At 39.7% G+C, this 24372-nt stretch overlaps 1 protein-coding gene and 1 non-coding gene across 11 annotated transcripts in view; both read right to left on the reverse strand.

Annotated features, from left to right (window-relative positions):
• The window catches only part of ppip5k1a (diphosphoinositol pentakisphosphate kinase 1a), a 162220-nt gene that overhangs the window by 97140 nt on the left and 40708 nt on the right, over window positions 1-24372 (reverse strand). For all 10 annotated transcript variants that reach the window (XM_043680432.1, XM_043680429.1, XM_043680430.1 and 7 more), the window contains exons 5-15: window positions 23421-23506; window positions 21316-21470; window positions 19591-19692; window positions 18570-18731; window positions 17739-17860; window positions 16167-16268; window positions 13390-13476; window positions 5806-5881; window positions 4260-4369; window positions 3418-3503; window positions 2753-2878 (exon numbers count right to left, since the gene is read on the reverse strand). In XM_043680432.1, coding sequence (XP_043536367.1) covers window positions 2753-2878; window positions 3418-3503; window positions 4260-4369; window positions 5806-5881; window positions 13390-13476; window positions 16167-16268; window positions 17739-17860; window positions 18570-18731; window positions 19591-19692; window positions 21316-21470; window positions 23421-23506 — 1214 coding nt within the window. The remainder of the gene's footprint in view (window positions 1-2752; window positions 2879-3417; window positions 3504-4259; window positions 4370-5805; window positions 5882-13389; window positions 13477-16166; window positions 16269-17738; window positions 17861-18569; window positions 18732-19590; window positions 19693-21315; window positions 21471-23420; window positions 23507-24372) is intronic.
• LOC122542666 lies at window positions 20791-20896 on the reverse strand. The gene has a single exon (XR_006309852.1). It is a non-coding gene; the product is annotated as a U6 spliceosomal RNA (small nuclear RNA).

The following is a 24372-nucleotide window of genomic DNA, read 5'->3' on the forward strand; positions in this document are numbered from 1 at the left end:
GAGTTGGGAGGTCATGCTGCGACTGTACAGGACATTGGTTAGGCTACTGTTGGAATATTGCATGCAATTCTGGTCTCCTTCCTATCGGAAAGATGTTGTGAAACTTGAAAGGGTTGAGAAAAGATTCACAAGGATGTTGCCAGGGTTGGAGGATTTGAGCTATAGGGAGAGGCTGAACAGGCTGGGGCTGTTTTCCCTGGTACGTCGGAGGCTGAGGGGTGACCTTATAGAGGTGTATAAAATCATGAGGGGCATGGATAGGATAAGTAGACAAAGTCTTTTCCCTGGGATGGGGGAGTCCAGAAGTAGAGGGCAGAGGTTTTGGGTCAGAGGGGAAAGATACAAGAGTGACCTAAGGGGCAACTTTTTCACGCAGAGGGTGGTACGTGTATGGAATGAGCTGCCAGAGGAAGTGGTGGAGGCTGGTACAATTGCAACATTTAAAAGGCATCTGGATGGGTATTTGAATAAGAAGGGTTTGGTGGGATATGAGCCGGGTGCTGGCAGGTGGTACTAGATTGGGTTGGGATATCTGGTTGGCATGGACCAGTTGGAGTGAAGGGTCTGCTTCCATGCTGTACATCTCTATGACTTTATAATGAATTTTATTCAAGTAATCAAGGTACGTTGATCCCAATCCAGCTAGCAACAGTGGAAACAGGGTCAAAGACTAAAATAATCCACAGTCTGAATCACGGATAAATCTCATCCTAGTAAAGCTGCATTCATAAAACATTAATAACCCCACAAAATTTGCCTAGAAATACAATCATGCTGTTATTTTAGGATGACTCAAACCTTCCAAGATACAACCTGTGGTGACAAGACCATAAAATTAAAGGATTTTTGCAATCAGAAGCTAAATTTCCTGCCCTATCAAGTAATGCACAGCATCAGAAATATTCCAGTATGCATTCCTTCACCTGCTTTGTTCACTATGTTGGTCTGCCCCAGAGGATTTCTATAAATTCTCCCCACGGCCATGTGAATCAGATGAGTCCAACTCTCACTATGTCACTGCTTTTTCAGCAATGTTTCTTACTGTTCAGACCCTGACCAGGAACTACATTCACCAATTACTCTTGGGATATCACTTTGTTTTAACTCTCGCATATTTTTGGTTACTTCAAGTGCCTTCTCATTGAAATTCAGGGAACAAAGTTATACTCTTTATAAACAACAAGCTGTGGCTATCACCCTGTGAGAATTAAAATACAAAACGCTTTGCAAGTGGAACTAGGAATTTTTTAAATTCAACACCAATTGGAAATGCACAAGAAGTTCTCTTACTCTTTTCCCCTTAAACCTTCTGATAGAGGAATCACATAACTCCATGACTTCTGGGTAACCCTCACAAAATGAAACAATTCAACATTCTGATAGCAATAAAATCATAAGGTGTGAGAAACGACAGGGAAAGTTTCCTGTACACAGGCTACACGTCTTAGGGGAAAGCAAATCTCTGTAAGAGTTCTACTTTGGTGATCATCATGTTTTCCCATTCCATGAAAGGTTTGTGCTTGTAAAATAATTTTAATAATAGACAACAAAATTGAAAGAAACAATTTAAATGATATCTTAATGATTTGCAGCGAGAAAGAGAGTAAAGTGTCAAAGCTTTTAATATTGTGCATTAACTGTATATGTACTGAAGATCCCAGTACCTTGCCTACGGCTCCGGTTGCTGACGCTGAAAAGTCTCGGTTTTCTGGGAAAGTGTATGTACCCATGAGACAAAACTCCAAAAACAGCCAACTGCAAACCTCCAGGCACAAACTTCAAACAGACAATCAGCAAAAGTAAACACAAGGAAAATGGAAATAAGGACAAGAGCACTGGGGTTTCAAGGTATCATGCGATTCTAGGACCACAGGTTGGACATCTCTTCTCCAATGAGAGTTCCAGCGTCAATAAACCAGATTGCAGATGAACTAAATCACCTAATAAATATCACAGAAACAGTGTTGTACCATGCAGTTTCATTGATACTTGGATGGTTTATCAGCCACAAAATCCAACCAGACAGCAAACTCTGGAGATTAATCTTGCGGAATAAAACTGGTTCTGCTATAACGCGGCAGTTCCGTTCCCATACAATCCCATGTTATAAGAAAATCGCGTAATACTGACTATTTCAACTAACGGGGCCAAAACTGCATCATAACCAATATATGCTTTAAAAGTTTGCACTTTAGAAACAATGTCCCAATTCGTCAATCGCGTTAAAGTGAATTCGCATTAACGAAACACGTGTTATACACCTGTATAACATGGTACAGATGTTGCTGCATTTCCTGTATTGGGAATTAGTGGGTCTTGATTGTATCCCAGCGTTGTGTGTATGGTTGTATTCTGCTAGATTGAAATTGTTGCTCTCATAAGGCCTGCTCTCCAATAGAGCACCACCGATACTCAATGGAAAGTTTTATTCATGAGGTTTTAAAACTTCCTGCAAATACTCCTGTGAATCCTGGCACTACATGATTTCAAAGCAAATGGCTACAATTCAAATGGAGTCAACATTATTACCATTAACAGAAATACCAACCTTTAAATGCCAAATTCTCAGATTACAGAAACAATACAGATTTCGTGTCCTGACCCCTTGGGAACCAGAGATCTTTGTCTCAAAGCAACTGTTTCTCACAAAAACACAGCAAGATCAGGAGACAAAAAAAATCTCTCTTAAATTGCACAACTCTTTTAAAAAAGTTTACTTTCCAAATGTACTGCTACCTTAAAAGGCACCTACCTTGGCCTCCAGGGTACATGCATCTAAATGCTCGTCCAAGCTCCTCTGCTTGTACCCTGCCTGCTGGAGTCAATTCCCCTCCCCATTTCAATACCAGAAGTAGTGATGGATCATTCCTCCTGGAATCTGCAAACAAATGAGCCACGGCCCTTTCAATATTATTTAATTTTCAAATGCACTGCAATATTAAAATGACTCAGTTGGTTAAAAAAGCACTATGCAAATCAGTCATTAGGTACAATTGGTCTCAGTATTCTTGGGTTGGAAGAGAAGAAAAATCATTCGGAATTCTTGCTCCAAATCGGGGTCTGGTAACCTAAGCTGCTGGAAGTTGCAATGACGTAGATTATAGCCATGGAGAGGATTGACTTAGCTATGCTATACTCAGTTGCCCGGGGTCAACAGTTTGCTGAGTCCCATTATTTTTCGGTGATGTTTGAAGAATGGCCCCTTGAATAAGAAACAATAGGTCAGTTATCACCATTCCAATCCAAGTTAAAAGATCAATGGCTAATGTTCAGACCAGTGGCAGAGAAACACAATTTAGGCTGACACTCCCAGTATGTTTCAAAGCCAATTCTGCATGCTGGAAGTGCTGTTTCTCCACTAAAACTAAAAACAAAATCACTCTCTCAAGTAAATGCACCCAACTCTAAATCCCATACCTTCCTCTTCACTTGAAGTTTTGGGTTGTCCATGAGGCAAGTATGTCATCTGAACCTTCCTGTTGATTCCAGAAAAATGACCATACCTGTAAAATACAATAATGCATTGAAATAGTGAAAATAAAGCTCATTAATGATGGAATTCAAATTTAAAAGTAAAAAGAAACCACAGAATGCTAGAGAAACTCAGTAAATCTGGCAGCATCTATGGAGAGGGTAACACCAGACTTAATGTTTCAAAACTGATAGAATTCTGAAGAGGAGTCATACTGGACTTGAAACGTTAACTCTCTCTGTCTCCACAGATATTGCTAAACCTGCTCAGTTTCTCCATCATTTTCTGTGTTTATTTCAGGTTTCCAGCATCCATAGTATTTGCCTTTTCATATGAAAAATAGCAAGTGTTGAAGAGCGTAGATCAGTCAACCTCTGAGAGAGCAAGATACAGCAAAACTGTCAAAGGGTGATAACTGAGCCATGAACTTCAGCAGTATTAATGGGTGGTATTTGTGCAGGAGGAGGAGGAGGCATGCGTCTTCTTCAGATCTCAGTAAACATCAGGAAACTTGTTCTGACCCAAAACTAGCTAAAAGAGCTAGAAGTATTTTTAAAAAAACACAGGAACACTAAAAACATAAACATGGTTAAAGGTAAAGTTGCCATAGTCCCAGGGAACCATGAGGTTGTTTTTCATGGGAGAGAGGAGCGACTGATTTTTGTTTAACCAAAGGATCACCAAGGACTAGGCAGGGGCTGAGGTTGAGAAGGTAGGGATCTTCATGGTGACCTCAGGTGATGTGGGAACATCCTGATTACAATTACTTCCCCCTCAGAGCACTTACATTTCCAGCACAGTCTTTAACTGTTCTAGCTTGGATTTCTTCTCCTCTATTTCACAGTCATTATGCTGGCCCAATTCTGCTAGAAGCTCACGGGTAATGTCTAGAACTTCCTGAGAATAAAATGCAACAACTACAATTAGATCCAAGAAATCAAAAAAATCCAAACATACCTCCAATGAGAGCAGCCTGTTGGCCCCATTATGGGAGCGTACAGTACTTGGCCCAACAAAGCCTCTCATGCCATTGAATGAAAGCGAATGAGTTTTAATAGATGTATACAATGTTATAATAGGTTCTGGTAAAGTAGATAAAAGGAACCCTGTTCTCATTAGCTGAAGTCAGGTAAAGATAAAGAGACCCAAGTCCCAGCAGACCATAGAACTGCTCGCTCATCAGAGAGAAAGAGAGAGTGACATGACTGGTAGTGATGAAGTAACCACTTGGAGGCTAATATCCTGTTACCAAGTCACGCTTTATTTACACGTGCAAAGTCCTTGATATTGGTCAGGCTTCCTGAGCCAACTCTCAGTGAACACAACCTCTGACACTCCTGTTTATATCTGTCAGCCAGGGCTCCCTGTTTGGGCCAGGTTAACTGCCCCAATCAGGGAACTCACATTCTGTGAGATCTGCCTGGCTGACCTCATGACAAATCACGACAGGTGGTTTAACCAGAAAGTCACCACATTTCAGGCGAGTGCAAGGTTGAGAAGACAGGACCTCCACAGTAACCTCAGCTGGCTGTGCTCTACGTTCCAACCAGCTGTCCAGCCAACTGAGTTAAACAACACCCTAGCTGACACAAAGACGAGGGGGCAGAGATATAAGGCAAGAGATGCTGGGGCGTATGTGAGGAAGATAATTTTTCACAAAGGATGATAATGATTGGCAACTTGTTACTTACAAGAGTAGTGTAAGAGAAGTGGATTAATGATTTCAAAAAGAAACTGGATTGCTCCTTGAGTGGATTAAACATTCAGTGCTGCAGGGTTTGAGTCAAGGAACAAAACTGACTCCATTGCCCTACAGCAAGCCAGCATGGATCTGTTCTGTCCTTTAATAACTATGCAATAGGTTAAAAGCACACTTTGCCATGAGAAAAAATTTGCAAACCAACATCTAACAAATTACTGTATTGACTGTCAATGATGGATAAGCTGAAGCATGAAGTGGGTGACCTTGTATTCAAATACAAGAAAGTGAGGACTGCAGATGCTGGAGATCAGAGCTGAAAAATGTGTTGCTGGAAAAGCGCAGCAGGTCAGGCAGCATCCAAGAAGCAGGAGAATCAACGTTTCGAAGATAAGCCCTTCTTCCTGAATTCTTCTGCTCCTTGGATGCTGCCTGACCTGCTGCGCTTTTCCAGCAACACATTTTTCTTGTATTCAAATAGCCTTACCAGAGCTTTCTACATCTGGCCTGAGCATAGACTTTCTGCAAAATCCTACACTGCACACCCCATTCCTGAGAGCTACTGGTACTTGCAGTGGCTGCACACCCCAAAAGAAACATTTGAAACTCACTGAACTACAGAATTATCTCATACCTGAAGCTGCTTTGGTTTCTTTAACTTTAGTTTGCCAGTCTTGTATCCTTCATACTTCTCAAACAAGTCAAAGAATCTGCAATAAGAAATGTTGGCATATTGAAAACAAAGGCGAAAGATGGTCAAATATGAATTTATGCCTTGCAAATATTTAGGTGAATTATCAGAATTTAAACTTATCGAAGCTACCTAATTTTGAATTTTCTCCCTATACCAAAGGAATTGGACGAAAGTTATTAAAATATTTCTTAAGATGGCTAAATGCTTACAAATAAACATGACAAATCAAAACAGCCGTCTGTTAGTGCAGAACACGAGTAACACATTTTGTTGAAGTTTTTTATCTTGACATATTGCAATGATATATGACAACTGATTGCCAGGCTTTGTCCGTATCTCAAACCCAGCTGACTAATTCCAATTCTTTAACAGAATAGGGGAGATTTGCTGGTGCATTTCTGAGGGCAATGTCCTGGCAAATCAGTCAACTTGCTCAGTTTGAAATTTAAACAAAGCCTGGCAGTTGACTGTCAGTCAGCCTTAATGCATACATTCTCCATGGGAATACCCCTACCAGAGTCCAAATGACAACCAATCAGCGCACTCTTTCCGTGCAGTAAATGTGGTTTTCTCCTTGATTAGGTACATTTTTTCAAAATGTCCTAGTGAAACAAAGTGTTTGATTTATCTGTATTCTAAAATGATTGATTTTAGAGTTTGATTTTGAGCTAGTGGCTTATTGGCTTTAACCTGTGTTTCTGAAGTAGTTCAATGACTAAGTTAATTACTTCTGTAGCCATGGTGATTTCTTGTAAAAACAGAAGAAAGAGTTCTAGGAGAGTAGTAGGGTTTTGTTTTCATTGTGTTATGGACTAGACCAAACCCCCTTCAAATATATCAAGAAGATAATCCAGACCCTAATTTGTATTAGCGAGTTTTGAGGAGATTTGTAGCTCAGGTCGAGGTTCTGGATGTAGGTTCAACCTTCCAGCTCATAGTATGGTCACAATTGGAAGAGTTTATATAAGCAATGTAAATAATTGTGTATCAAATTTTCAGATTAAAAAGGTCATAGATGAATTTTTTCCCCCGTTTGATTAGGAGAAACACCTATAGCTTGTAAAAGGATTTGTGGTTTCAGTTTGGAAGTTTGCAGAAATCTTGGCAAAAGCTGGACTTGCCCAGTAATCCACAGGAGGGAGCTACACCAGATTTTAGAATATAATAAAGGCTTGGGTATAACAATATATGTGCTTAGATACACTTTCATTTTGCACATTCGTAAACATAAAACTTCAAGCCATTTATCTTCTAGTCTTACATTATTTTGTAATATTTATCAGATAGTTAAAAAGAAAATACTGGTTGGGTAATAATGACTTAAGTGCCTGGAGTGGCCAATACTCTTGACTCTGAGCCTGAAGGTTATAGGTTCAAGCCATGCTTCAGAGACTTTAACAGAAGTCTAGACAGACACCACAGTCTAATAGTGAGGGAGAGTCACATAGTCGTAAATGTCCTTCGGATGAGCCATTAAGCTAAGGTCTCGGCTGCCCCGAAGGCAAATAGAAAAGGTCCCAAGGCACTATTTCAAAGAAAAAGAAGGGAGATTGCCCCAGAAACCTGACTGATATATATTCCTCAATCAACATCACTTTGGGGGCACAGTGGCTTAATAGCACTGCTGCCTCACAGCACCAGGGTCCCAGGTTCGATTCCAGACTCTGGCGTCTGTCTGCGTGGAGTTTTCACATTCTTCTCTCGTCTGCGTGGGTTTCCTCTGGGTGCTCTGGTTTCCTCCCACAGTCCAAAGATATTCAGGTCAGGTGAATTGGCTTTGGTAAATTGTCCGTATTATTAGGTGCTCTAGTCAGATGGAAATGGGTCTGGGTGGGTTACTCTTCAGAGGGTCAGTGTGGACTAGCTGGGCCGAAGGGCTTGTTTCCACACTGTAGGGAATCTAATCTAATCTAATCTAAACATTGATAACTTGGTAATTATCACATTGCTGTTTTTACAGCTGACTTTGTGAAAATTGGCTGGCACGTTTCTTATATTCTCACACTTCAGGGGTATTTCATTGGCTGTAAAATTATTTGGGTTGAGATGCAGAAAGGTGCCGTAGAAAAACGGATCATTCTTTTACAGTAACAGCAGCACTGGAGAAATTCCCAAAAAGCAGCAAACAATGCTAAGATTTTAAAATTACATTGTCCAAGTATTTAGTTCCACACTAAATTTGCAGAGTCTAAATTCAAGATCCAAAAGGTTATGGCTAATTTGTAAACTGTTTGTAGAAAATAATTATAAATGGGTCCTGTTCTGGCCTAATGAAAAACTGACACCACTCAGTTTAGTCACTTTTGGTACATCTCTGTTTGTCTGTTCCAAGTTACAAAGGAATTGCAAAGGGAAGTACAAAAGTAGGTAGGTACAGACCATCCTTCCAATGCTTACAATCCACCATTCACAGATTTTTGTTCTCTCCACTGGACGATGCAGAAGCCATCCCAGGCTCTGTTATTCAATGTCTGAAGTACATGCTGAACAAGACAAAGTACAAAGACAAATGCAATCTAACTGGAGCACAGACTGATACAGCCATACAGTATGGAAACTGACCCTTCAGTCCAACTAGTCCATTCCAACCATGTTCCCAAACTAAACTAATCCCACCTGCTTGTGCTTGGCCCATATCCCTCCAAACCTTTCTTACTGATGTATTTATCCAAATGTCTTTTAACCAATGTAACTTTACCTGCATCCACCACTTTCTCTGGCAGTTCATTCCACACACTAACCACTCTGAGTGTAAAATTACTTCCCCTAATATCCTTTTTAAAACTTTCTCCTCTCAGCTTAAAAATATGCCCCTTAGTTTTGAACTCACCTGCCCTCGGCAAAAGACCATTGTCATTCACCTTACTTATGCCCCTCCTGATTTAATAAAACTCAATAAACTCACCCCTCAATCTCCTAAGCTCCCGTAAAAAAATGTCCCAGCCTTTTCTATCTATTTTCATATCTCAAACCCTCCATTCCTGCCAACATCCTAGTAAATCTTTTCTGAATCGTGTCCAGTTTAATAATATCCTTCCTATAACAAGGCAACCAGAATTGCACACAGTATTCCAGAAGAGGTCTTACCAACATCCTGTACAATCTCAACATGACATGCCAATTCCTATACTCAAAGGGCTGAGCAATGAAGGCAAGCGTGCTAAACGCCTTCTTGGGCAGCGCAGTGGCTCAGCGGTTAGCAGTGTTGCCTCACAGCGCCAGGGACCTGGGTTCAAGTCCAGTGTCGGTGTCTGTCTGCGCAGAGTCTGCACATTCTCCCTTATGGTCTTAACCACTCTGACTATATGTGACGCAAACTTTAAAGAAATATATACCCGAAGCCCTCAGTCTCTGTTCTACAACACTACCCAGGGCCTTACCATTAATTGTATAAGTCCTGCCCTTGTTTATCAACATGCTATACCTCATATTTATCTACCTGCCCCTCAGTCCATTGACTCAATCGAACTAGATCTTTTTGTAATCTTAGCTTCAATAACAGCCTCTGATTCATACTCCACTGGTTTAGCAACATGCCTCAGCTTGCTTTGTTGTGCTACTCAAGTAATATAACCCCCCGCACTCCCGTACCCTGGAGTGGGAGTAATCATTACAGGTAATGACCACTAACACTCCCAAATTACTTGCATCCTCCCCCCTAGGTAGTTCACCACTTCTTTCTTACTTTCATCTTATGCAAAAAAGCAAAATATTTACCTTATTTGTAGTGATCTATGAATCTTGCTTGCTAACTAAATCCTGCATCCCAGGAATTAATCAAGTGAAACTTCTCTGGACTGTTTCTAATGTAAATAAGGAGATCATCAATCCTCCGGGTATGGTCTCACCAAATTCCCGTACAGATGCAGTAAGATTTTCCTATTCTTACACTCTAGCCCCTTTGCAATAAATACCAACATTTCATTTGCCTTCACTGTTATTCTCAAAAAGTAACGTTTTGTATTCATGTCTGACATAATGCAGATCCATACACCACCAATTTGCATACGGCATGGGGAGTTCATGGCTCCCAAATAAGATAAATATCAGCCACAGACTGACTTGGCACCTTTTCAGACCTGGCTCAACACCACACTAGGCTCTGGCCAAAACAAACTGCCAAAGAACTCCTTTCCTTCTCTACCTCAGAATTTCCATTGAAACAGTGTACTGTATTTCTATTCTTCCTGCCAAAATGGATAAGTTCATATTTTCCCATCATACTCCAGCTCCTAAATTTTTGTCTCATCATTTCACCAATCTATACCCCAATGCAAACTTTCTACCTCCTCTTTAAACTTACTTACCTACCTATCTTGGTGTTATTTGCAAACTTTGCTACCATCCATAGCTTCAGTCTACATAATATTGTAACCACATTACTACACCCTAAACAATCCCTTTTTATTTTGATGGGATATTCACTGGGGCAGCAGGAAAACTATCCAAGTAAAAGTAAAAATACTGCAAATGCTGGGATATGAAATAATAACAAAGTGACGGAGAAACACAGCAAGTTGGGCACGATCTGAACAATTCCAGAGATAGAGTCTCAAATGTTGAAAATTCTCTCTCCACAGATGCTGCCAAACCTGTTGAGTTATCCATTTTGGCATGAAGAATAGAAATACAGTACACGATTTCAATGGAAATTCTGAGGTAGAGTTGGGCCAGGTCTGAAAAGGTGCCAGGTCAGTCTGTGGCTGATATTTATCTTATCTGGGAGCCATGAACTACCCATGCTGCCATGAGGTGCCAGCAGAAGTGGTTGAGGCAAGTACACTAACAACATTTAAACGGCACTTGGACAAATATATGGACAGGAAAGGATTAGACGGACATAGGCCAAGTGCAGGGAAGTAGGGTTAGCATGGATGGACATTTTAGTCGGCATGGACCAGTGAGGCCAAAGGGCTGTCTCCGTGATGTAGGACTCTATGACTCTAAGCCATCCTACTATTGCCTTTTGTGGCACAATGGCAAGTTTTGTTTGAGAACACTCCTGTAGAATACATTTTACTCAGTTAAAAGCACAGTGTAAATTGCTTTCTGATGGGCAAAGTGCATTTCACGTGTAAGGTCACAGGGTGTTTCATTGCAAACAAAATCACTGTCAGCTTCTCATTTGGTAGCAAAAAGTATTTCCACGATCATTTCATGGTACTATCTGCCATTATAGAAAGCTCCAACTTAAATTATTTAATTGTAAGGAGAAAGCTATTTCCACGGTGGCTCAATGCCTCACAGCACCAGGGACTCGGGTTCAATTCCCACCTCGGGCAACTGTGTGGAGTTTGCACATTCTCCCAGTGTCTGTGTGGGTTTCCTCTGGGTGGTCTGGTTTCCTCCCACAGTCCAAAGATGTGCAGATTAGATGAATTGGCCATGCTAAATTGTCTGTAGTGTTAGGTGGATTAGTCAGGGGTAAATGTAGGGGAATGGGTCTTCAGAGGGTCGGTGTGGACTTGTTGGGCCGAAGGGCCTGTTTCCATACTGAAGGGACTCGAATCGAATAGAATCAAATCTAAATAAAAAAATGGTTGTGTGTGTTGGGTGAAAGTAGCAGTTGACAGCAGCTTAGGCTCTGGTCAGGTCAAATTGCCTGTATACACAATGAGTCACAGTGTTATCAAAGTTTCAAAGATCACTGGCAATCAATCAGGCAGAAAAGACTGAACATTATGCCTCGCAGACACGCTCAGAAATCACAGTGTATGCAACAGTTATAACCTTGCCACACTCAAGATTAACTTCAGAATCTGACATTCTGTCATACCAACTCTGTGTTGACAAGCCAGCATAAACACGGACGTTGATTCACAACATGCTTGAAATATGGGCAAATCAGCAGCTAGTGCATCTGATTCCAGACAAGATTCAACCACATTAGTGTAAAGATAATGTGTGATGTTTAGACACACAACAGCCAAAACCAAATTTAATGGTACTATTAACTTACTGAACACCACACAGCGTCTGCAACATTAACTGCTGACATAGAGCAGTAAACTGTTTGCAGGAAGCTGAGAATAAATAAAGATCGAACTTACATTTATATAACACTTCTCACAATTAGGTGTTCAAAGACTCTTTACAGCCAATGAGATACTTTTTAAAGTAATGAAGAGTTGTGATGTAAGAAGCACAACATTCAATTTGCAGAGTGATTGGTCCCACAAGCAATGACTAGATATGTCTGGGTAAACTGCTGAAGTGCTGTCAGTCGAGGGCAAACGTTGGTCAGGATATACAGGAATTTGCTTCCCAACTATTGCAGGGGAACTTTTACTACCACCCCAGAATATAAATGGGGCCTCAATTTAATGTCTTGTGAAAAATGTTGCTTCTGACAGTGCAATGCTCCTAAAGTAAAACAGCACAGATACACTTCCAGTGTAAGACCATAGGAACAGGAGTAGGCAGTTTGGCGCCTTGAATCTACTTCGTCATTCAATAGGATCATTGCTGATCCAACACTCATTACATCCATGTTCCTGTCCTTTCCCCATAGGCCTTGAATCCCTAACTGATCAATAATCTGCCCATGTGATCCTTAAATAGAAACAAGGACTTGTTCTCACAGCTTCCTGTGGCTAGGAGCTCCAAAGACTCTCAAGCTTTGCTGAAGAAACTTCTTCTCATTTCAGTCATAAATTGCTGCTCCTTTCTGTTTTTAATATTCATTCTCAGGATGAGGGCATCACTGGCATTTACTGCCCAGCCCTAATTGCCCAGAGGATAGTTAAGAGTCAACCACACTGCAGTGGGTCTGGAGTTACATGTAGGCCAAACCAGGAAAGGATGGCAGTTTCCTTCCCTAAAGGACATTAGTGAACCAGATGGGTTTTTCCAATCAACAATGGATTCATTTTCATTATTAGAGTCTTATTTTCAGATCATTATTGAATCCAAATTCCATCTACCATGGCAGGTTTCAAACTTGGGTCCCTAGAACATTACCTAGGTCTCTAAATTAATGGTCCAGTGATTACACCACTAGGCCATTGCCACCTCCTCTTTATTCTGAGACTATGCCCTCTAGCCCTAGACTCTCCTATGACGAGCAACATCCCATCAGCACTTACAATGTCAAGCCCCTTAAGAATCCCATGTTTTCATGAAATCATCTCTCATTCTGCTCAACTCCAATGCATAGAGTTTAGCAGAATGCAGCCTGTTTAGCCGTTGCTCATGAACCAGGGATCATCCTACTGCACCTTCTGTAAACTGTCTCCAATGAAATAAAAGATTTTCTCAAAGGGGACCAAACCTGTTCAAAGTACTCCAGCTACAGTCTCACCAGTACCTTGTACAGTTGCAGTAATGTGCTCTAAAGTCTTTAGTGAAACTGGAATGCACAACCTTCTTAGGTGTACAGAGGAACCCCTGAGCAATGGTTAGAAAATAATGCATTGAAAGTCACTAACTGGGCAGAGCTGCGTAGATGACACAATGCACAGAGTGACCTGTTACTTTCCTTCTTACAAAAAATGTTTTCAACACTTGCAGTTAACTTTCACTAACTTTGGATGCATGACTTCCATCTTCATCTTTTGTTTTGGAGTTCGGTCACCATGTCGAATGATTGCAATGACACAGCGCAGTTCCATCCTGTGAAACACACAACATAATGAGTTTATTTTAATCAGTACAAAAAAAGCACAATTAAAATGACCCTCACAGAATACAAATTGGAGTCATAGAGATGTACAGCACAGAAACAGACCCTCCAAATTGTTCATGCCGACCAGCTGTCCCAACCCAATCTAGTCCTACCTACCAGCACCCGGCCCATATCCCTCCAAACCCTTCCTATTCCTATACCCATCCATATGCCTTTTAAATGTTGTAATTGTACCAGCCTCCACCACTTCCTCTGGCAGCTCCCTCCATACACGTACCACCCTCTGCATGAAGAAGTTGTCCCTTAGGTCTCTTTTATATCTTTCCCCTCTCACCCTAAACCTATGCCCTCCAGTTCTGGACTCCCCAACCCCAGGGAAACGACCTTATCTATTTATCATGTCCATGCCCCTCATGTTTTTATAAACCTCCATAAGGTCACCACTCAGCCTCTGACGCTCCAGGGAAAACAGCCCCAGCCTATTCAATCTCTCCCTATAGCTCAAATCCTCCAACCCTGGCAATATCCTTGTTAATCTTTTCTCAGCCCTTTCAAGTTTCACAACATCCTTCTGATAGGAAGGAGACCAGAATTGCACGCAATAGTCCAAAAATGGCCTAACCAATGTCCTGTACAGCTGCAATATGACCTCCCAACACCCCTACTCAATACTCTGACTAATAAAAGAAAGCATACCAAACGCCTTCTTCACTATCCTATCTACCTGCAACTCCACTTTCAAGGATTCATCAAATAAATCAGATAACTCTTGTACAGAAGAGTAATGCCACATATTTAGTCAAAGGAGAGCTTGTTGAGAAGGGATGGTAGTACTTTCTTTCCCCATTTCTTTCCCTATCTTTAGCCTCAAGGAGACCAGAAGTTGAAGCGCTGCATATGAGGGATAAAATATTCAAGAGTGACACTGCAGAGAAAACAGAGCTCATGAAGTGCAATTGGAAGACAGAGCAAGTTGAGCTGCAGCCTTGGTAAATAAGCCTTGTGACTATCACCAATATCATGACTTTAAAGTAAAAACTGTCATTATCTGTGTATTGGGTGTCAAGAGCGGGGGAAACAACTTTGGAAATAGAAGATAGAAAAATTAAAAAGGAGACTTGGAAGGCAGAGGAAACAGAAGCTATCAGCAAATTAGGTTGTAGTTCAAAACAATTTGCAAAAGAAAGCCTAAAGGTAATATATCCAAATGTACAGAGCTTTCACAATAAGATTTATGAATTAACAGTACAAATAGTTGTAAAAAGATACAATGTGGTGTTTATAGTGTGACTGTACATCCAAGAGTATTCAATCATTAGAAAAATATTCAAAAAAGGAAACAAAAAAAAAACAAGAGGTGAAGATGGGCATTGCTATTGAAGTATTACATATCACTGCAATAATGAGAAAGTATATTGGCATAGGAAATCTAGATGTGGCATCAGTCAGGGTGGAGCTAAAAAACAACAAGGGGCAGAAAACATTAGTGGGAGATGTCTACAGACTTCCAAACAGTAATCATGGCAACAAGGGTGCTTTGGTAATTCCAGGTGACATAAATTTATTTGCAAATTGGACAAATCACATTAGTAACAACACTGTGGCAGAGAATTCTTGAAATGTATATCAGATGTGTGTGTTTTAGACAAATGCATTGAGATACCAAGAAGTAGTCTAATCCAAAGCTAGGGTCATAACTCTCAACAAAGGTATGAGGAGTGAATTGGCTGCAATGTACTGGGCAACTTCATTAAACGGCATGTGTGTGGATAGGCAACAGTTAACATTTAAGGAACAACTGCATGCATTGCAATTGAAAGGATACAATTGGAAAAGCAGCCAAAATCAAAGAGAGGTCACAAAGTTGCTAGAAAAATCCACAAATTTGGGGACAGGGATAGTTTAGAATTCAGCAAAGGGGGAACCAAAAGGTTCACCAAGGAGGGAAAATTAAAGTACAAAAGTAAACTTGCAAAGGTTTTAAGTATGTAAAAACTACTTCAGTTCTGTCTTCAAAGAATAAAGTTCAAAAAATCTTCCCAGATATGCTAGAGAAGCAAAGGTTTATTGAAAAAGAGGAGTTGAAAGGGACTACCATAAGCTAAACTAAAGCGTTGAAGAAACGAATGTGAGTAAAAGCCGGCAATCCCTATAGCCTGATAATCGACACACTGGAATGTTAAGAAGGAGGTGGCTATAAAAATAGTTTGTTGTTATTTTGCAAAATTTTGTAGATTCTGAAACAGACCTGACAGATTAGAGGATGGCAAATGTCATCACATTATTTAACAAAAAGGAAAGGAAAAAAAAAACAGGAATTACTGAGTGGTTAGGCTAACATCAGCAGAAGAGGCTGATTGGTCCACTCCTGCTCCTAACATTCTTGTATGTTCCACATCTAAACAACTGGTCGCATGAAAATAACTATTACCTCATTCTTTTGCCAATCAATATCAGTACACTGGTTAGTGAGCCTCCTGCCACTGAAAGCAGCTTCTTATCTACTCTATCAAAGTCATTCATGATTTGTATAACTGAAGTCTCTCATCTCTGGTACCATTTTCATTAAATATACTTCATTCTGAAAATCAGCAAATTAAGCAAAAGTTTAAACTGACATTTGACCTCAGTTTTTTTTCTGACCAGAAATCTCTCTCTGCTGAGAGTTTTGACTTACATAGTTCCTGAAGTGGTTGGAACAATTGGAATATCTTCAGCTTCTGTGGGTATGGACCATGGTATCTGCAGCTGAGGGGCGAGTTCCCGCATAATTATATTACTGCGGAGAAAGACAAATTCCATTCAAACTAACTTCTTCCATACAGTAATACAACACACAGAATATTTAAATTCTTAAACAGGTTGTGTTGAAAAGATACACACAGGTCTCAATCAACTGAAAGATAGAGAAAAACAGGTTAAGATGGTGAAAACAGATCCTCAGAAAGAATCAGAAATGATGAGAAATATTTTCAGACACTGATGGACTTGTGCATTTCCAATTTTGCTTATTGCCTTTCTGTGAATTCTCCCCCTGTTAATACTGATGACTGCTCCAGTCCTGCAATGCTATCCATGCACATTAGCACAAGATAGCTGAAAATCAAAAAATAGAGAAATTAAACAGTTGGCTCATATTAAAAGACACTCAGACAGCAGAGTGAGTTGATTTGATCTCCAAGTTTAAACAATGTGAATTATTCTGTATGGAATTCAAATCCTGGAGCATTCAAGGAAACTAATCATGAACTCATGCTCTTTCTGATTTTTAATTAGTTTACTCATTATTTTAAGTAGCCAAGTAAATAATATTCTTTTAAGCATACAGATATTATGGCTTAATATCTTCAGAAATATAAAAAAATTGTATGCATCAGACAAAAGAGGTTACAGATCTAAGACGTTAGACCAAACATGATGAATGACAAAGTTGAGTACTGTCAATTAATCATATTTCCTCCTATAAGTTCTAACATACAGTTTCTATGTATTTAAAGGCTTGTGTCTATAAATTTGTACCTCAATATTGCATTGCGTTGAACCTTCAAACTAATTTGTTGATCCTTATTTAGGGACATTTGTGCCAGACCTAATTACTAGTCAAGGGTCTAGATTAGAGTGGTGCTGGAAAAGCACAGCAGGTCAGGCAAAATCGACGTTTTGGAGTTCCTGAAGGGCTTTTGCCTGAAACGTCGATTTTCCTGCTCCTCGGATGCTGCCTGACCTGCTGTGCTTTTCCAGCACCACTCCAATCTAGACTCTGGTTTCCAGCATCTGCAGTCCTTGTTTTTACCTAATTACTAGTCAATACTTACTATTAGACACAATTGGTTAGACTGTAACATTGGTCCATGTTAACTGCGGACGTTATGATTCATATAACATATGGGAAGCGATTTCTCATTTGCAATATATGTACTCTCAACTTTCTATTTTAATTTTTCTTCTTTTAATTAAAACTTTCTTCCATTTTCCAGGTCACAGACTACTGAGCACAGCCAAGGCCACAACCTGCTACTTTCCAGGCAATTTCAGACTTGACATTTAGTCCACTTGACATTTCTCTGCTTCGCCCAATCTCACCATGTAGCCATACTGGCATCATCTCTGCCATACCTCCACTCCACAATCCATTGACAGATAGTAAAACCAGGATGATTCTTTCAGGATAAATGTCACACTTCTACATTTTAAAAATATGCCCTTTGATACCGAATGGTGTTCAAAAGTAGACTTATCTGATGTGTACCCTAGGATTTTTGCACAGTCGTCATAGTATTTCATGGAGTTTTTCACAAAGCTGAATCCATTGACGTCACAAACGTAGGAATGCCCATTCGCACGCAGCAGATCAAAACCACATACTGTTTGCTACATAAAACAAAATGTGCACAAATCAAATCAACACTGCCTGCTCTGCATCAGTAGAAATCTAACAAGCATGTACTCCCAATAAAAATCAAAAACTCATTCAACTAGATGAAACAAAGTTTTATTTTACAAAATGATCTCTTTTCCTCTCCCTATGACCCAAAGGTGCTTGTGCCTTTCTGGAATCTACAGATTATGGGTGACAGTTGCACTTCAATCCCTCTTCTAATTGTGCGGCTGGCTTTTGAGCTGCAGATGTCTTGCAAATGGCATCTTCCCCATGACTAACACAGCCACAATATCCAGCAAGACTGACTGGCTGATTACCAGGAGTAGGAACGCTGGCTGATATCCTTCACATTGCCACAGGGCACAAAGGAAAATCTGCATGTTTCCCAATTAGAAAGATTTTGTAAAGGGCTTCATTAGGTGATGGAGAAAAAGGTGACCAATAAACAGAAAGAGGGAAGGCTAACAAGTGTGCAATAGTGAGGTCAGAGGATTCTTGTGAAGCATCTGAAAGCCAAAAGAAATAATGCATATTGTACTAACGTGGACGATTTTGAAAATTCATTAACATTTCAATAACAAAAGCCATGTTTCAAAACATTATTGAAGTTTATTCTACTTTATTATTCTAAACATAGCCGCATGCATATTTTGGATAACTGATTGGATGCTTCTTCGTTTTTGAGGATTTATAGCCTACCTTAAAAGCTACGCATACTTTCCTCGCAACTAGTTTTTCCATGGCAGTTAACATCACAGGATAACGTATCTCTTTTCCTTCACTGTCACGTTCCACTTTCCCATCCAGAGCTGGTGATTTGCGTGCCTCTGCATGTGCATAGTCAGGACCAACAGTGTAAACCTGAAGTAAGAACAGTTCAAAGTTCAAAGTTCATTTTGGACTTGCCTGCATGGCAGAAAAACTCACTCATTTTCCTTCAACCCCTGCCTGTTCACCAATGGCTATCAGGTTACATTAAACATAGACTTCTCCAATAATAAGGAAAAATTAGACAAGCTGGGAGTACAGGCTAGCCGTTCCAGGCACAAAAATAATGGCTAATCCTAAGATATGTACAGACAAACCCAGGTGGCCTAGAAGCCTTAGTCCAGAAACATGTCTGGATCCCAACCCTACAATAGCTGAAAGTGGAGCTCAGCAGAAAGATCAAATGGCTGATTAGCATTTTGTATTTAATGTTAATTACATTTTCATGCAGAAACTGCATTCAGAAATGTTGTGTTACACGCTATTTCACATGATACTTAACCAAGAACACAAGATGTACAATCTGAATATGACTGCATGGTGCTTTAGTCATATCTCAGCAGACTGTTAATCATATCTGCTCCAATGGCCTGACTGGGATGTTGTCGTTTTCCTCCTGGGTGGGGCAAGTAGTGTCCTTTCCCAACTCAATGCAGAGATCAGCTTTTGGGCAGGCCCAGCCTGACTCATATGCTTCCTCAAAGTCATAGTACCCACTGCTTTCACTGGATGCATTTCAGGGCACTTCATAGAGTTGAAGGCATTGGAGGGCTTTGTAATGAGAATACATTACAACACAGAATTGAGTTACACATCTAATAAGATCAAATACTACAAACAAATCTTTTTACTCTTTAAAAATGTGGATATACTTTTGATAAACTAGACTTCTGTGGACTTTCCTTCCTTTGAGCAATACAAAATTAGAAATTTATAAAAGCAGGAATAGCACCTTTACGTCTGTTCCATCTGTTGGCATAAACTCTTCATAGATGTAAGATCCAGTTTTACGCACAGTGCTTTCAGGGGAGTAAACGCTGCTCCGACTTCCAATCTGAAAGAGTTGATAAGTCACAGTATGAAGTAACACAACACTGCAGTCTAGAATGCTCTACCTGTGCCCAAAATAAAATATGCAGGGACAAAGTGGAGCCATATATCATAACTATTCTGATGTGGATTTCCAGACAGGCCATCTCAGAGGGATAAACAAATACTTCACAGAAAACAAATAATTTATGTAGAACAAGACTTTCAGGCATAGCAAGACTAAATGTTTTCAAAGTCAGATTTAGAGCAATTGCCTGGAAAGATGCTGGAGTGGCAGTAATAGCATTCCAGAACAATGCATCTAAAATGGGTTCAGGACATTTGGTCATCAAACTTAACTCATTGTCTCGAATTTTATACTTTTATTTCAGAGTTTTCAGAATTTTTACTTTTATCTCCAGTACAATAAATGTCTCAGTACTATGGCTTTACATATTCTAAATCATTAATTAGATCAAATCAGAGAAAGATAGCCAGCATTTGAATACTTCTTAAAGGTCTTTCTCCTCCATTAAAATTTGAATTATAGAATCATAGATTAATTCTAGCATGAAGGAGGCCATTCAGCCTGTCAAAGCTATAACAACCTTTCTGTGAGAACAACTGTTAGTCCCATTCTTCTACCCCTTCATGTTAACATTACTTTTCTTTGCAAAATCACCTTAAATTGCACTCTCTGGCTCCCGCTTTGCCTATCGTTCACATCTGCAGTCATAACTATTGCTAAGACCTCTTCCTATTTTGAACACTTCTATCCAACCTGTTCTCAATCTTTACTTCTCTAAGGAAGACAACTCCAGCTTCTTCAATCTCTCTTCCTAACTGAAGCCCCTCATGCCTAGAATCACTAAAATATTTTCTGTATTTTTTTAATGCCTTTCCAACCTTGCTTAAATCTTGTGTGCAAATTTATCACAATACTCCAGTTGAGGCCAAACTGGTGTTTAATAAAGATTCACCATAAATTAACACAAATAATACACTAGCCAGCAAAGGAAATTAGAGACAGTGTTTGCTTCAGTGAAACAATTGGGGGTATTGATCTGATCATAGTCAAGTACAAGATCTTCCCCAAAATATATCATGGTCAAAATTCTCCCTCAAAATCCTCTTTTTTTTAAAATGTTATGTTGTCCTTGTGTAGGAGCCATGCTAATCTTCTCTTCGCCATTCCAATTTTACTATTTCTCAGTTTCTTCCTTCCAGAAGTGTCATATTTCTGTTACAATGCTTTAATTTCAAGGTAGACAGCATCTCAGTTTAAATGTCTCACCTAAAGAACAGTACCTCTGACTCTCCTAGTTGCTGCACTGGAGTCAGCCCAAACTGTGCTTCAAGCTAGATGGGGTTTGACCCCTTCACTTTTAATCTCAGTGACAGCAGTGCTATTTTCTGAACACCACCAATGTGGCAGATGTGCATTAACTATAAATGTTATCACAGTAGGAATGTTGGAAGGAGTAGCAGGCTCAACAAGAATTTTCAAAAGGAAATCGGATACATAGTTAAAAAGAAGAAAACTTTATGGCTTTGGAAAACGAGCAGGGTTGTCAGACTAATTGGATTGTTCTTTCAAAGTGAATTATGACTCAATGATTACACCATTTACTGTTGCATACTACTGTACCTTACGGAACAACCTCTGGCTCCCTCCCCCTGCCGACACAGGGTAGTAAATATACACATTATGGTCTTCCGCACTCACGGGTTTCTCAACAAAGGGTTTCTGGAAGATTTCACCATTTACTTCCACATGATCATCACCTTCCACCAGACTGCATTCTGCAAATGAAGAAACAGAAAAATGTTTGACTCTTGCACAAGCTTCACCTGCGCAGCAACGCAGTTTTTAAATCTATTCATATACAAAACTACCAGCTGATGGCTCAATATTACTCCAGGCAGTGCCTTTACCCACCTGGAAGCTATGTTCTCATTTTAATACTGTTTATCCTCTTTACCCTATTTTAACAATGTGATGAAAGGTATGAATTATATATTTTAATATAATTTATGAGTTTGGATTTCAAACTAGGGGCATATAGGCATTGGGCGAAAGTGAGAACTGCAGATGCTGGAGATTAGATTCGAGAGTGTGGTGCTGGAAAAGCACAGTAGATCAGGGAGCATCTGAGGAGCAGGAGAGTCGACTTTTCAGGCAAAAACCCTTCAGGAAGGAAGCCCTGATGAAAGGCTTTTGCCCAAATCTTCGACTCTCATGCTTCTCGGATGCTGCCTGACCTGCTGTGCTTTTCCAGCACCACACTTTCACATATAGGTTTTTTTTTGAGAAGGGGATTTAAAAATTTATAGGAACTAGTCTTTCTTGAACCATGACTTTAAAACTAATATGCATCAGACAGCAGGTAACTGCAAGGATGCCTTGAGTGTTAATATTTGTTTATATTGTGAGCATATGTGACAAGAAAACATTAAACCACTGGCCTGAATCTAGGATGAAAGTATAGTTGAAAACCAACTGGGTTCAGTTAGGAGACCTGACTAGGTCAGAAACAAGCATAGGAAAGGAAATTTCCTTTGACAAAGGGAATTGTTTACAGCAGTTAAAGGAATAAGTGGATGCGCATAGTTTATAAAACTTCAAAATTATGAGCATTTGCTTAGAATTCTGCTGAATGCTAAAAGACAGAGAAAGTCTAAGCTCTCAGTTGAGAGAGCTCACAGGTCGGAAACTGAACAGTTATGTCAAACCTACAGAGTGAACAAGGAAGTAAAACTTGTGTTTTGAATCTTTCAGATGGTATAAGACAGATTGGTTTGATTGATTTTTGTTTCTTCTGATGTAATAAACTATTTCATTGTTAAAACCAAATCTGTAGCCTTGCGTGCTTTCAGTGAAAGACTGCCCCATTAAATTTTGAAAAATGATCTGTCAAGCTAGATTTTATTCTGGGATCTGACTTGCCTAGTAGTAACATCAGCTGCGATAATAACAAGAACAATGATGATAATAGCAAGAAAAATCCGGGGATTCTTTTAAAATTACAAATCGTGCAATATCCTCAATCTCATACTGCACAGAGCAGATACTGCTAACAAGTATGTAGAATGCATATCATGGAAATAACCATGTAGTTTAACTGGTCTATGACATGTTAATGCTTCACTCAAACATCTCTCAACTCTCTTCACCTAACCCTACCAGCATCTCCTTCTTCCCCACATATTAAATTCCTCTTAAATATGGTGGTACTTTTTGCCTCAAGTATTTATTGTGATAGCAAGTTCAACATTCTCACCATTTTCTGGTTAAAGAATTTAAGAGAAACTTCCTGATTGGATTTGTTAGATGACTGAACAACATTTAAAAATTATTAAAACTTCACTTCAAACTACACGTTAAATTCCAAGCAAATTTGAGTCTTTCAAAATAATCTGAATGGACCACATTCTGGAATAATACTTCTTTTTTTGTGCATCAAGTTACTGGCAGCAGTGAGTTAAAACAAAACTGGTGCAGCAAATATTTAGATGCAAACAGTTTTTAAAGCCATAATGCAGATTTTGCTTCTCCCATATTACTGTATACAGAAAATGCTTTGGTAAAGTCCAATACTTAAAAATTCTACATTAAGCCATTTCCTTGGTGAAATGAAAAAAGTAACTTGTACAGGATGAACTGGGCCTCAAACCTTGTGAAAATAGACAATTTCAAAAACCAGTCCTAATTTTCACTGCGTAAAGAGAATCTGCAGAAAAAGCACCACTAACCATCAGGCCGGTCTGGATCACGATTCAACACTGCGTATCGGGGAAGGTCTATCCCTTCTTGTTGTAAAATTCGATAGACTTCTCTCCTGCAGAGTAAAAGATTAGTACCAGCCAATACGAACATTTAATCCAGAAAAATAATTAAAAATAAGATTTCAGCCATTTTATTTCTCAATGTTAACCACGTGCCAGTGCCTCAAAGTGGTACTTAACACAAATAAGGCAAAGAAGAAAGTTCAGCTAAAGCAAGTTTCAGTTCTGGTTGTAATTCACCATTTCAGTGAAAAATGCATAATTATGTGAACATTAGCAGGGGACTGGGTTAAGTTCTGCTTTAGTGCTATTGGACAATGGAGTAAATATCTGACTCTCACCATTCATGTTTATACAGCTGGCTGGGCCAGGAACTCAGAACAAGTCCCAAGTCACCAGAAAGGGCAGGCGAGACAGTGACACACTCATTTTACTCAAATAGTATAGCGTATATTGGGATTACGAGGTCAGCACCACCTGAAGAAGGGCTTATGCCCGAAATGTCGATTCTCCTGTTCCCTGGATGCTGCCTGACCTGCTGCGCTTTTCCAGCAACACATTTTCAGCTCTGATCTCCAGCATCTGCAGACCTCACTTTCTCCTTGAGTTTAGCACAATAGGCAGTGTGAAGACTCAAAATATCTGTCATATATTAATTCTGTTTCTTAGAGTCAATGTAGTGAATACAGAATGAGGATAAATTGGCAAAATGTTATACCTTTACCAACAAATAGGCTGAGCACATGAACTTCTGGCAGGCTCAATAGTAGCGATGAAGATGGAAAATGATGGCCTATAGTTCCCTGCTTCAGTTTGCGAATAGCAAGAGAAACTGTGTTCTGACCAGTTAATAAAATTGTCTTAGCACTGGGTCCATTTTGGTTTGGTGTGGTGCCAACCACATGGTGCTTTTAATTCA

Source organism: Chiloscyllium plagiosum, chromosome 40, assembly GCF_004010195.1.
Source record: "Chiloscyllium plagiosum isolate BGI_BamShark_2017 chromosome 40, ASM401019v2, whole genome shotgun sequence".
Taxonomy (NCBI): Eukaryota; Metazoa; Chordata; class Chondrichthyes; order Orectolobiformes; family Hemiscylliidae; genus Chiloscyllium; species Chiloscyllium plagiosum.